The following is a 13,054-nucleotide window of genomic DNA, read 5'->3' on the forward strand; positions in this document are numbered from 1 at the left end:
GTAAACTCAGATCTAAATCTTTTCTCACAACAAACTAATAATAATTTTTAAGACTAAATTATTATAGTGCAGGGTCTTATTTTCAACAATTATTTAAAGAAATGGAATTACTGCACAATTATTGCATTGAGTTATGGCATCAGTGACTTTGATTTTCTGTGAATTTAGGAATGTGTAATTGTCCATGACTTCTTCAGAAAAAGGAATCTATTGGTTCAAATATACTCATCACTTTCAAAAAATCCAGCTGGAATGTAAAACAAAATAAAACAAAACCATTCCATAGTAGCCTATCATTTAATTATTTTGTATGTGTATATTGACTCAAGCATCTCTAAGACTATAAATTGCAGAATAGTTATTAATCTGCACTGATAGAGGGAATTCCTTACTAGGGTTTCCCTACATGGAAGAAATCTCAAGTCTGGATTTAAAACAACAATCACCACCACCACCACAATAAGACTAAGTGTCTTATCCTTCAAAATGCACAAAACCCAAAATTCCCTTGATTGGAAACCAGTTCTAAAACAGGAGATTGTGAATGTGAGAACCTGAATAATCAATACTGAGGATGCTCTCCAGGACTGGATCCCTCCATGTCTCACAATAAGCACTAAGTGTTGAAAACCCAATAGGTTTGAGACCAAAGGCTAGGGAGCCTCTACAAAACTATAGAAAGTTTTAAGAAAGAAATAAGGGGTTATTTTCTTGTCATGACAGATGAGAACTCATACTTGTGGGAACATTCTCTACCATCTGAACATTTCTATAAGTTTGAACATAGAGACGACAGTGCCCTCATTTTCCATTCCTATGGATGTTAACTTCTGATACACAAGTCTTTGCATAGTTATTGCCCATTTTTATTCTTTTCCTTTCTCTCTTTTTTTCTGATCACTCATTGAACTTTCCTCAAGGGCAAAGAAAGAGTAGTTCTTTTCAATAGTCCTCTTTTCGTTTTAAAAGCTATGACCACTAAAACTCTGACTTCTCTTTGTAGTACCAACAGCGAGCAAGACACGCCACAGAGTAAAAGTTTTAAATGGAGAATTTTATTAGCCGACCACCGTTCAGGGGCAATTAACAGCCCAAACCAGAACGGCTCCAGATGCCAGTGAAAAAGTAGTATTTATACAAAAAAATCTAAGTACAATGGTTAATTATCTCTTGAAACTTACAGATGTTATTTTAGCAGGCTCGGCAAGCCTTTGTTAACTTCACTTTTATGATCATGATACATGAAGAGGAACCTCCTAAATTGTAAATACAGCATATCAGACAGCTGACAAAGTGTCAATTGAATTACAACCCAGGATCTCTGTGTCCAATTTGCCATACATCCCGCAACATGACTCATGAGATAAGAGCTAGGAACAGTCACGTAATTCAAGAGAATGTCTGGGGCTGAGGCCTTCATCCTTCAAGGCCATAGGCAGACCAAGGGATGCTCCAGCTGGGTTTGTTGAAGCGAGATAGAGTTGTCTCTCAGCCTGCTCAGGAAATAGACTGAGATTGCTAACATCAGTCCCCTTTCCTGGCCAGTCAGTCCATACTCCTAGAGAGTCACAGGGCCAAGGACACCCGCTGAACGCCAAATGGCAGGAACTAAGTCTGTTTTTTTCTTATGCAAACTGGGGTTTTTTTAGTTAGGGGCTGGGGGCAGGGTTTTTTTTAGCAATAGTTGGCTGCTCAGGCATCACATCTTCATCCTAGGCCTCTATCACTGGATATGTTACTGCCTTGACTTCAAGCCTCTGAGAATGTTTAGAAAGAGAAAATTCCTCTCCCAGTCAAATGTGATTTGAAATCTCTTTGATCCATATGGAGTATTTTCATCTGGCCAAACTACTATGAATTTATTAGCACTCAATTTCTACAGCCCTCCTTCTTCCAAAAGAGTAAGCACAGGAGACTGCAGGTTTTCTCCCACCTTCATTATTTCTAGTGCCTGAGTTGCCCTGTTGGCTAAACATGAACATTGCTGAAAATCTTCTTCTAAGGTGTCTCCCAAGGAATGCAAATATATTGTCACCCTGTGATACAGATACTCATATTTCCAAGGTAATAACTTTGTTCAGGGATAAATCTTGCCCCTCTTCCTCTGCTGACCTCTCTCCCTGAGGACCACAAACCAAGTCCAGAAGGAGGTGTTTTCTTCCTGAGGAAGGAAATTGGGCCTCACTCAAGATTCAGGTTTCCTCTGGTTCAATGGAAGAGCTTGTGAGTCTGCCCCTCATAGGCAGGTAAGTGGTCTTGGAGCTAGGATCTGGGGGAACACTAAAGGAGTCCGACTTTATTACCTGATTTTCTTAGTGAAGTAGGAGGTAAGGATCTCTGCTAAGAGAGACGAAGAAGTTTGCAATAGTCATTTAGGGTATTGCGGCAGTCAGGGAAGAATAAAAGTATTGACTAGTGCAGCAATGAGGGAATAGAAAAGATCAGATATGGGGCAGCTAGGTGGTGCAGTGAGTAGAGCACCGGCCCTGGAGTCAGGAGGACCTGAGTTCAAATCTGGCCTTGGACACTTGACACATTTACTAGCTGTGTGCAAGTCACTTAACCCTAATTGCCCTGTCAAAACAAAAAACAAACTAAGAGATCAGATGCCATGAATTTGTAAAAGCCCCAGTTTGCTTAATTTTTGTGTGACAATATTTAGCTGGGTTCAGAAGGCATGGAATAGGCTAGAAGGCAGATGGTAGTAGTAAATTCAGGGTTGCATTTGGGCAGGAAAAAAGATTCCAGGAGTTGTATATAGTTAAGTTGACCAACCTTAGAGTTGAGAATGTGAAGGCAGGAATGTGAAGCCTGAACAATGATAGATTAGAAGGAGAGGTAGAAGAAGTAGAGGTCACAGTGAATATGAGGAATGACTTCACTGCAGAGAGATGGAAGGATAGAAGGTTATGATCAAAGAGGGGAATTTCAGCATTCAGAATTATGCAGATGACAGTTATGGATGATGGAATTGGAAATAAGACTGTTCAGGGCAAGGATTACTGCCTTTTTATACCTGGAGTGCCTAGCATAGTGCCTGGTATGAAATAGGTACCAAATGAATAAATGAATGAATGAATGAATGCTAACTGAATAATGAGTTCTAAATGTGACCGTTCTTTATTAATAGCTAGGGAGGAGCACATAGAATGAGTATATAGGTCATGGGAGTTGAGGAGGTTAAGGAATTAGGATGCCAGAGAGGGCATTAATGTAGATATCACAATCCCTCAGCATTAGAGAGGGCAGGCAGAAATTTGGAGTAAAAAAGAAGATGAGAAAACTTAACTTGAGAATGGAAGGAAAGTGAACTGGAGAGCGGTAGATGACTGCAACAAGGATCTAGACAGGGTGCTATGGATGGATGGGGTTGTAAACATTCTGGCAAGGCTTAAAATGCCTTCCTTAGTATGAGGGACAAATCACTAAAAATCCTGGAGAGTGTTTTTCTCCTGGCTCAAAACAGAGCAGACTAATGTGAGTTGAGGACTGGAGGGTTGGAGTTCCCCACTACAGCAGACATTTTAAGGATCTCTTAAAGAGAGAGGCGAGGAGGATACATCAAGAAGAGGAGAGGCATGATGTCAGGAGAGGTTGCAACATTGTCAGCTCTCCTCCTCAAACTCTTTCCTTCTGGCCGCCTGGAGAGGAGAAAAATAAAGCAGCGAGGTTTAATAGTGTGGGTTTATTTGTTTCTTTTTATCATTGACACTTGTTCAGGTGACCAGAGCTCTGAGGGGAAAAAGAAATCATAAGCAAACAGAGAAGGAGGAACAAATGATCCTTATTTCCTTCTCTAATACAGATAAAGGGTGACTGGCACCTGTCTGTACAGTGTGTTACTCTGTTCTCTTAAAAAATGACATCTCCCTGATCTTTCCATTTCCTTGTGTTCTTTTGTTGGTGGCATGAGGGAATGGGAGAGCTTTGAGAGTCACACTCCTGCTGATTTTAGAAAGTTATTATCTTTCTAAATAGGGACACAATCATGAGTCATTCATAAATTGTATAATTATATTTCCAAGGCCAAATTATTACAAATTTGGGCCTTCAAATCTGGTCTCTTAGACCACAAGCCTAGAACTTTCATGACCTCTAATGGTTACAAAGGAAATCTAGTGCTGAGATCATTGTTTTTCTTCCCCCCAGTGCCTGCCCAATATTGCTTAAGAATGCATATCAACATGAAAAGAATAAATTCTGATCTAGATTTTTCAATAGATTTTTTTCTTGTTTTCTGGAGCTTGAGTTGCAAGCTTATTTAAGTCAATAATAGCTAGTTTTGAGGAGAGTTATCATATATCAAATGTTAGGAATTTTATGCTGTTTGCCTTTTTCCATGCTGCTTTTAGAACCGTTTTCAAATCTGACCTGGGCTGACCTCTGCACCACTCAACAAATTATATAGATTGATGCTTGTTATCCTGTGTCACTAGTGAGAATACCATCTGTTTTATGACTTCCTTTATCGTTTTGGCTGTTTATTAGTATGTTGCTTGGTCACAACTATGTTTTATGTTTGTATCACTACTGAGCTAGATTAGTTTTGACTAAATTGTTGGTCAGGTGGTACATTATTCTTTAGAAAGTAGTTAATTATAGGCTTTATGGAATAACATTATGATCCTCTGAAAGCACTGATAACAAAATATTGGCACCTTATGTCCTTGGACTACACTCTGTATATCAGAATTCCGAAAATCTTCAAAGACAAAAGAAATATGATAGAGGGCAGTGGGAAAGTCCATGTAGGAATTGGGCTAGGAACACTACAGATTATTATATGAGTTATCAGTCTTGAACATCACAAATCACCAGAAAAAAATCACATAATTAATGGCTACTGGACATTAATTTGTGACAGCTCTCCTACCTTTGAGGAAGAGGTTATAAAATGATGACTGTAACGAACAAAAGATTCACAACAGATTTAGGTTTATGGTCTGATGGTTCAATTTGAAGACTGAAGTTTACGGTAAAGAAACAAAGAAAACAGACATATCTAGCAGTTGTAGTTTTCACCTCTCCAGAATTAATATGCAAAATTCACAGTAATATATTCACGTTCATAAAAAGAGCAAATAATCCTGGCAATATTGATAGTAGGCCTACTAAACAGGTTAGAGCATACAACAAAACCTAATCCCAAAAGAAGAGAAATTGCTAAGTGATGGAGTAGAGAAAGGGCCCGGCATTAGCAATAAGAAGCAAGAAGTATGCTCATTTCTCTTGGCCCTGCATGTAGGGGCGTGAGAGGAGAACCTAGTCCTAGAGAAGGAGGCTGGGTATTTGATGACTTTGGGAGGAAGTTAGGTTTCAATGAGAGCAGGAAAGGGAAAAAGGTCTTGGATGAGGGGAAGTTTAATAATTTATATCAGGTTCCAGAAAGTACAATGGGAGAAAAAACAAAAGTGTAGAGACTGGGGAAGATTAAGGCAAAATAAAGGACAGATATGTTATCTTTAAAATAAAAATAATAAAGAAATAAGAGTTTAGAGGATACACGCGCGCACACACACACACACACACACACATATAGGGAGAGAGAGAGAGAGAGAGAGAGAGAGAGAGAGAGAGAGAAAGAAAGAGAGAGATTGAGAAAGAGAAAGGATATCTTTATAATCCCTCTATTTCCCTTCCAATCTCAGAACAAAAGAAGTAACAACAAATCGCTTTGCACATCCTTCACAAATACATGGTTTCTTAGTGAGACCTGCTCTATGATAGCTGGTCAGAGATGATTAATCACTATACAATAAATTCAATTAAGTACTATTGTGATGTTATTACCATCACTGATTTTCCTTTACATTACTTAAAACACCATAGCCATTACTCTGCCACTGCCTGCCTGGTTCCTTTATGTTCTGTCCATGGTGTTGCAGTCACCACAGTGGAAGGCATTGGAAGCATCAAAACCAGGATTCATCCAGTTCAGGTAAGGTTACATTGTAACTTGTAGCATTGCGGAAAGATCCTTGGACTTGAAATCAGAAAATGTGGGTGCTCCCCCACTAACTTGCATAACCTTAAGCAAATCACTTTCCTCCAAACCGTAGTTTCTACATCTATAAAATGAGAGGAATAGACTAGCTGATTTCAATGCCTCTTTTTGGCTCTGGCAGTCAATGAGTAGTAGAATCAAAGTTTCAGTATTTCTAGGCTTTGTTCAGAAATGAACATTCTCCAGTTACAGGTGATGAGCCATGGCAATGTTTTGTATTAAAAGGTGTTTTAGTCCTTCAGATTGTGTGAATCTTTAGATTTAGCCAAATTCGTTCATCATTTAAGATAGGTCCTAGAAGTTTTCTTTTGTATGCCTCTAAGTTAAAATGAAGATGACTTTCAATCAATTTTATTGAGGAAAAAATGAGTGGATTAAACTAGAAAATATATACTGTACTCAAATTATCAAATGGATCTATGACTTTAGCAATGTGTAAACTCCATTGATGAAGGTGACTCATCCATTCTACCCATCCAGTGTGACTTTTGTCCATTTTTCATTTCCATTGTCCATTTAAATTTTCAGAGAGTCTTTGGTATAGCTCAGTAGAATAGAATATTGTAGGCCTTTGTTTCAGATATACGTTGGGATCATTAAAATACTTTGCAGTTTCCCAAAGCAATCCAACTTACTCTATTCCTGGTACACCATTCATCTATCTCTCTATCTCTCTTCTATCTTTTAATTTATTCAATTTTAAATATTATTTTATCTTTGTGAGGAACTACTAATGTGGAAATTCCTATTACTATGAAGCAGATTATCAATACTCCTTAAGGTCTTGAGGAGCTTGCCTGGAGCAATGAAAAGCTCAATTATTTTTCCATTGCCACACTCTTAGTATGTATATCAGAGGTAGGATTTGAATCCAGGTCTTCCTTCCTCCAAGACAGGCCCTCAATCCACTATCACATGCTGTTTCTCATGTTATTCCTTATATTCAGGCATGTCTTGGAACTTGCTTGAATAAGCTTGTGAGAACCAGAGAGTCAATTGTTAAATTTTCAGTGTGGATATTTAAAAATTAGCAATTGTTATAAGTCAGGACTTGATTTCTTATTTGGTTAGCTTTTAAGACTTAAGAAAGTATTAAAATTCAGATTAAAGTACAAATGTGCTATGTGTATGTTTCCCCTCCCAGAGAGCCTGGTTGTTAAGCATTTACCAGCATACCTGAATTTATATTCCAATATATTCCAAAATTCCTTTTGTTAGTGCTGCTACAGACAGTAAAGTATTGATTGACATATAACTATACAGTTGTAGGATTTATAGCTGAAAAGGTCCTTAGAGACCTTTTCACACATCCAGTTAATAGAAAATAGAATAGTTCTATCACACATCTAGTTATTAGAAAATAGAAAGTAAAGATAGATTTAATTAAAAGAGATAAGGAAGGACATTATATCCTGCTAAAAGGCACCACAAACAATGAAGCAATATCATTGTTTAACATATATGCACCAAGTGGTAAGGCATACAAATTCTTAGAGGATAGGTTAAGGGAGTTACAGGAAGAAATAGACAGTAAAACTATAATATTGGGAGACCTCAACCGCCCCCTTTCTGAACTTGATAAATCTAACCTCAAAATAAATAAGAAAGAAGTTAAGGAGGTAAACAGAATTTTAGAAAAGGCAGGTATGATAGACCTCTGGAGAAAACTGAATGGGGATAAAAAGGAATATACTTTCTTCTCAGTGGTACATGGCACATACTCAAAAATTGACCATGTACTAGGGCATAAAAACCTCACAATCCAGTGTAGAAAGGCAGAAGTAGTCACAGCACACTTTTCAGATCAAGATGCAATAAGAATTATTTGTAACAAGGAACCATGGAAAAATAAGCTAAAAATTAATTGGAAACTAAATAATCTAATTCTAAAGAATGAGTGGGCCAAATAACAAATTAGAGAAACAATTAATAACTTCTTTCAAGAGAATGACAATAATGAAACAACATACCAAAACTTATGGGATGCAGCAAAAGCAGTTCTTAGGGGAAGTTTTATATCCCTAAATGCTTACATGAATAAAATAGGGAAAAAGGAGATCAATGATCTGGGCATACAAGCTGAAAAAGCTAGAAAAAGAGCAAATTGAAAACCCCCAATTAAATACCAAATTAGAAATACTGAAAATCAAAGGAGAGATTAATAAAATTGAAACCAAGAAAACTATTAAATTAATAAATAAAACAAAGAGCTGATTTTATGAAAAAACCAATAAAATTGATAAACCTTTGGCCAATTTGATTAAAAAAAAGAAAGAAGAAAATCAAATTACTAGTATCAAAATTGAAAAGGGTGAGTTCACCTCTAATGAAGAGGAAATCAAAATAGTAATTAGGAATTATTTTGCCCAATTTTATGCCCATAAATTTGACAACCTTAGAGATATGGATGAATATCTACAAAAACATAAACTGCCCAGGTTAACAGAAAAGGAAGTAAAATGTTTAAATAACCCCATCTCAGAAAAAGAAATTGAGCATGCCATTGATGAACTCCCTAGGAAAAAATCTCCAGGGCCAGATGGTTTTACATGTGAATTCTATCAAACATTTAAACAACAACTAATTCCAATACTTTGTAGACTATTTGGGAAAATAGGTGAAGAAGGACTAAAACACCTTTTAATACAAAACATTGCCATGGCTCATCACCTGTAACTGGAGAATGTTCATTTCTGAACAAAGCCTAGAAATACTGAAACTTTGATTCTACTACTCGTTGACTGCCAGAGCCAAAAAGAGGCATTGAAATCAGCTAGTCTATTCCTCTCATTTTATAGATGTAGAAACAAAATTCTTTATATGACACAAATATGGTACTAATACCCAAACCAGGTAGAGTCAAAACAGATAAAGAAAATTATAGACCAATTTCTCTAATGAATATTGATGCAAAAATTTTAAATAAAATATTAGCAAAAAGATTGCCGCAACTCATCATGAAAAAAATACACTATGACCAGGTAGGATTTATTCCAGGAATGCAAGGCTGGTTCAATATTAGGAAAACTATTAGCATCATTGACCATATCAACAACAAAACTAGCAGAAACCATATGATCATCTCAATAGACACAGAAAAAGCCTTTGACAAAGTACGACACCCATTCCTATTAAAAACACTAGAAAGCATAGGAATAAATGGAACCTTCCTTAAAATTATAAATAGCATCTACCTAAAACCATCAACAAGCATTATTTGTAATGGGGATAAGCTAGATGCATTCCCAGTAAGATCAGGGGTGAAACAAGGATGTCCATTATCACCCCTATTATTCAATTTGGTACTAGAAATGTTAGCTGTAGCAATAAGAGAAGGAAAAGAAATTGAGGAATTAGATTAGGAAAAGAAGAAAATAAATTATCACTTTTTGCAGATGATATGATGATTTATTTAGAGAATCCTAGTGAATCAAGTAAAAAACTACTTGAAATAATAAACAACTTTAGCAATGTTGCAGGATATAAAATAAACCCACATAAATCCTCAGCATTCCTGTACATTACTGACAAAGCCCAACAGCAAGAGATAGAAAGAGAAATTCCATTCAAAGTTACTGTAGACACTATAAAATATTTGGGAGTCTATTTGAGAAGACAAACCCAGGGCCTATATGAACATAACTATGAAACACTTTTCACGTGAATAAAGTCAGATCTAAATAAATGGAAAAATATCAGTTGCTCATGGTTAGGCCGAGCTAATATAATAAAAATGACAATTTTACCTAAATTAATCTATCTATTCAGTGCAATACCAATTGAACTACCAAAAAATTATTTTACTGAGCTGGACAAAATAATAACAAAATTCATCTGGAAAAACAAGAGGTCTAGAATATCTAGGATATTAATGAAAAGAAGTGCTAGAGAAGGTGGCCTAGCCATACCAGATACTAAACTGTACTACAGAACAGCAGTCATCAAAACTACCTGGTACTGGATAAGAAACATGGGTGTGGATCAGTGGAATAGGATAGGTACGCAAGATGGAGAAGTCAACGACTATAGCAATCTACTCTTTGATAAACCCAAAGAGGCCAGCTTCTGGGCTAAGAATTCACTATTTCACAAAAACTGCTGGGAAAATTGGAAAATGGTAGGGCAGAAACTGGGCATAGACCAATATCTTACACCATATACAAGAATAAAGTCAAAATGTGTTCATGATTTAGGAGTAAAAGCTGATACTATATGTAATTTGGGAGAGCAAGGAATAGTTTACTTATCAGATTTATGGAAAAGAAAAGAATTCATGACCCAACAAGAGATAGAGAGCATTACAAAATGCAAAATGGATAATTTTGATTATGTTAAATTGAAATGTCTTTCTACAAAAAAAAGCCAATGCAATAAAAATTAGGGGGGAAGCAGAAAATTGGGAGAAAATCTTTGCAACTAGTATCTCTGATAAAGGCCTCATTTCTAAAATATACAGGGAACTGAGCCAAATATATAGGAATACAAGCCATTCCCCTATTGAGAAATGGTCAAAGGATATGAATAGGCAGTTTTCAGAGGAAGAAATTAAAGCTCTTTATAGGCATATGAAAAAATGCTCTGGATCACTACTGATTAGAGAAATGCAAATCAAAACAACTCTTAGATACCACATCTCTCCTGTCAGATTAGCTAAAATAACAAAGCAGGAGGATGATAAATGCTGGAGAGGATGTGGGAAAATTGGAAAATTGTTACATTGCTGGTGGAGTTGTGAGATGATCCAGCCATTTTGGAGAGTAATTTGGAACTACGCCCAAAGAGCCATAGGAATGTTCATACCCTTTGACCCAGCAATACCACTTCTAGGATTGTATCCCAAAGAAATCACACAAGAGGGGAAGGGACCCATATGTACAAGAATATTCATAGCAGCTCTTTTTGTGGTAGCCAAGAATTGGAAATCAAAGGGATGCCCATCAATTGGGGAATGGCTGAACAAGCTGTGGTATATGAAGGTAATGGAATACTATTGTGCCATATGAAATGGGGATGATATGATACAGACTTCATAACAACCTGGAAAAACCTACATGACATAATGCTGAGTGAGCGGCGCAGAGCCAGGAGAACATTGTACACAACCACAGATATATGGATTCCGTGAGGACCAACCCTGACAGACTTCGCTCTTCTCAGCAACACAAGGTGCAAGGACAACTCCAAGGGACTCACGATGGAGAATGCTATCTACACCCAAAGAAAGAACTGTGAAGTTTGAATGCAGATTGAGGCACACTGCATGCTCGCCTTTTTTTCTTCTCTTTTGTTTTTGTTTTTGGGTTTTTTTTTTTGGTTCTGTTTCTTCTTTCTCATGATTCATTCCATTGGTCATAATTCTTCTCCACAACTTGACTAGTGTATAAATTAATTCAATGCGAAGTTATACATGCTAGTTATATGAAATTCCATGCCATCTTGGGGAGGGAGGGGAGAAAATCTGGAACTCAAAATTATGTAGAACTGTGTATTGTAAACTAAAAATAAAAAAAAGAAAATAGAAATGAAGGCTAGATGAAAATCACATTATAAGCATGCTGAAGACCAACTGTGCTTACAGCATTCTTTTGCAGAAAATCCTGGTGTCCTTATAGTTCACCTTCCTTGAAAGCAGGGAAAGAAAGGGAAAAGACACTAATAGACCCTAGCAATGAGCCCCTTCATATTTTTTTATCTTCCAGGATGTTTCTTCTTAGCCTTTCAAAAATTTGGGCCAAGAGTAATATTGCTTAAAGTGTACTGCTGTGCCCTTCTTAGAAAAATCTCAATTCCGAGAAAGAACTGCTTGTTCTTGGGTGACTTTTCTTGAATTGAAGTTTGTTTTGTAATTTTAAAGTAGATATGTGCTTTTTGATGATCAAGATTGAAAAATGGGTAATCTCTTTTTAGGATAATCTCTTTTTTTTCCTCTCAGGAGAGGCTTGCCAAATGCCATGGCACTCAGTGTGGATTCTGCAGCCCCGGAATGGTGATGTCCATATACACTCTACTGAGGAACTACCCAGATCCAACAACAGAGCAGTTAATGGAGACTCTTAGTGGTAAGCTTCCTCTTCTATGATAAATCAAATTCTCTTCACATTTCTTCCTTACTATAGGAGGAACCCATAGGGTGGGTAGGAACTTTGAGATTTATGACACAATGGGAAAGAATTTGAGAATGTATCTAACCACAGATTCTAGTGTAGGGTACCTGATCAACATCCAAATCTGAGTTCATTCATCCTTGTGCAATTTTATGAATTCATTGCAATTTGGGAGTTTAAAAATGGGTCACATTGATCTAAGACACAATTCTATTTGATCATCTTGGGGATTTGTGTTCACTGTTAAGATAAAAAACGTGTATTTGATTCTGAAAAGAGAAAGTTTTTGATATTCGCCATTTTTAATAGATATGAATATGTCAGGTCAACCTTATAGAGAAACTTGTTACTTCCCTCTATTCTTTTTGCTAACCAGGATGAAATACAGTTGCCTTAGTTTGACTATTTAGACCAAGCAACCTACTCTCAGCGAAAGGTGAAAAACCAAGGAATCTAGATAGACACATAGTCCTTTCCATATGGTTTTATTGATATTTATTTTTAACATTCATTTTAAAAAACTTTGAGTTACAAATTCTTTCCTTACTTTCACCTTTCCACCACCCACTAAGAAGGCAAGATCTGTATCAATTGTACATGTGAAGTCAAGCAAAACATTTCTATGTTAGCCATCTTGCAAAAAAAAAAAAACAGAAAAAAAGTGAAAAAATATGCTTCAGTCTGCACACAAAGTTCACTAGTTCTCTTTCTGGTCATGGATGGAATTTTTCACCATAAGCCTCTTGAAATTATCTTGGATCATTGTCTTGATACGGTTAGTGAAATCTTTCACACATGATCATTATTATAATATTGCTGCTACTGTTGACAATGTTTACCTGGTTCTTCTCACTTTACTTTGCCTTCCCTGGCTTTTCTGAAACCATTCTATTCATTTTTTATAGTACAATAATGTTTCATCATAATCATAATGCCATCATAATAA

The 13,054-nt window shown here is 36.5% G+C and overlaps 1 protein-coding gene across 1 annotated transcript in view; it reads left to right on the forward strand.

Moving 5' to 3' along the window:
• Positions 1-13,054, forward strand: part of LOC118837834 (aldehyde oxidase 4-like) — a 137,645-nt gene that overhangs the window by 16,334 nt on the left and 108,257 nt on the right. The window contains exons 4-5 of the mRNA XM_036744943.1: positions 5,830-5,938; positions 11,937-12,063. Coding sequence (XP_036600838.1) covers positions 5,830-5,938; positions 11,937-12,063 — 236 coding nt within the window. The remainder of the gene's footprint in view (positions 1-5,829; positions 5,939-11,936; positions 12,064-13,054) is intronic.

Source organism: Trichosurus vulpecula, chromosome 2 (assembly GCF_011100635.1).
Source record: "Trichosurus vulpecula isolate mTriVul1 chromosome 2, mTriVul1.pri, whole genome shotgun sequence".
Classification (NCBI taxonomy): Eukaryota; Metazoa; Chordata; class Mammalia; order Diprotodontia; family Phalangeridae; genus Trichosurus; species Trichosurus vulpecula.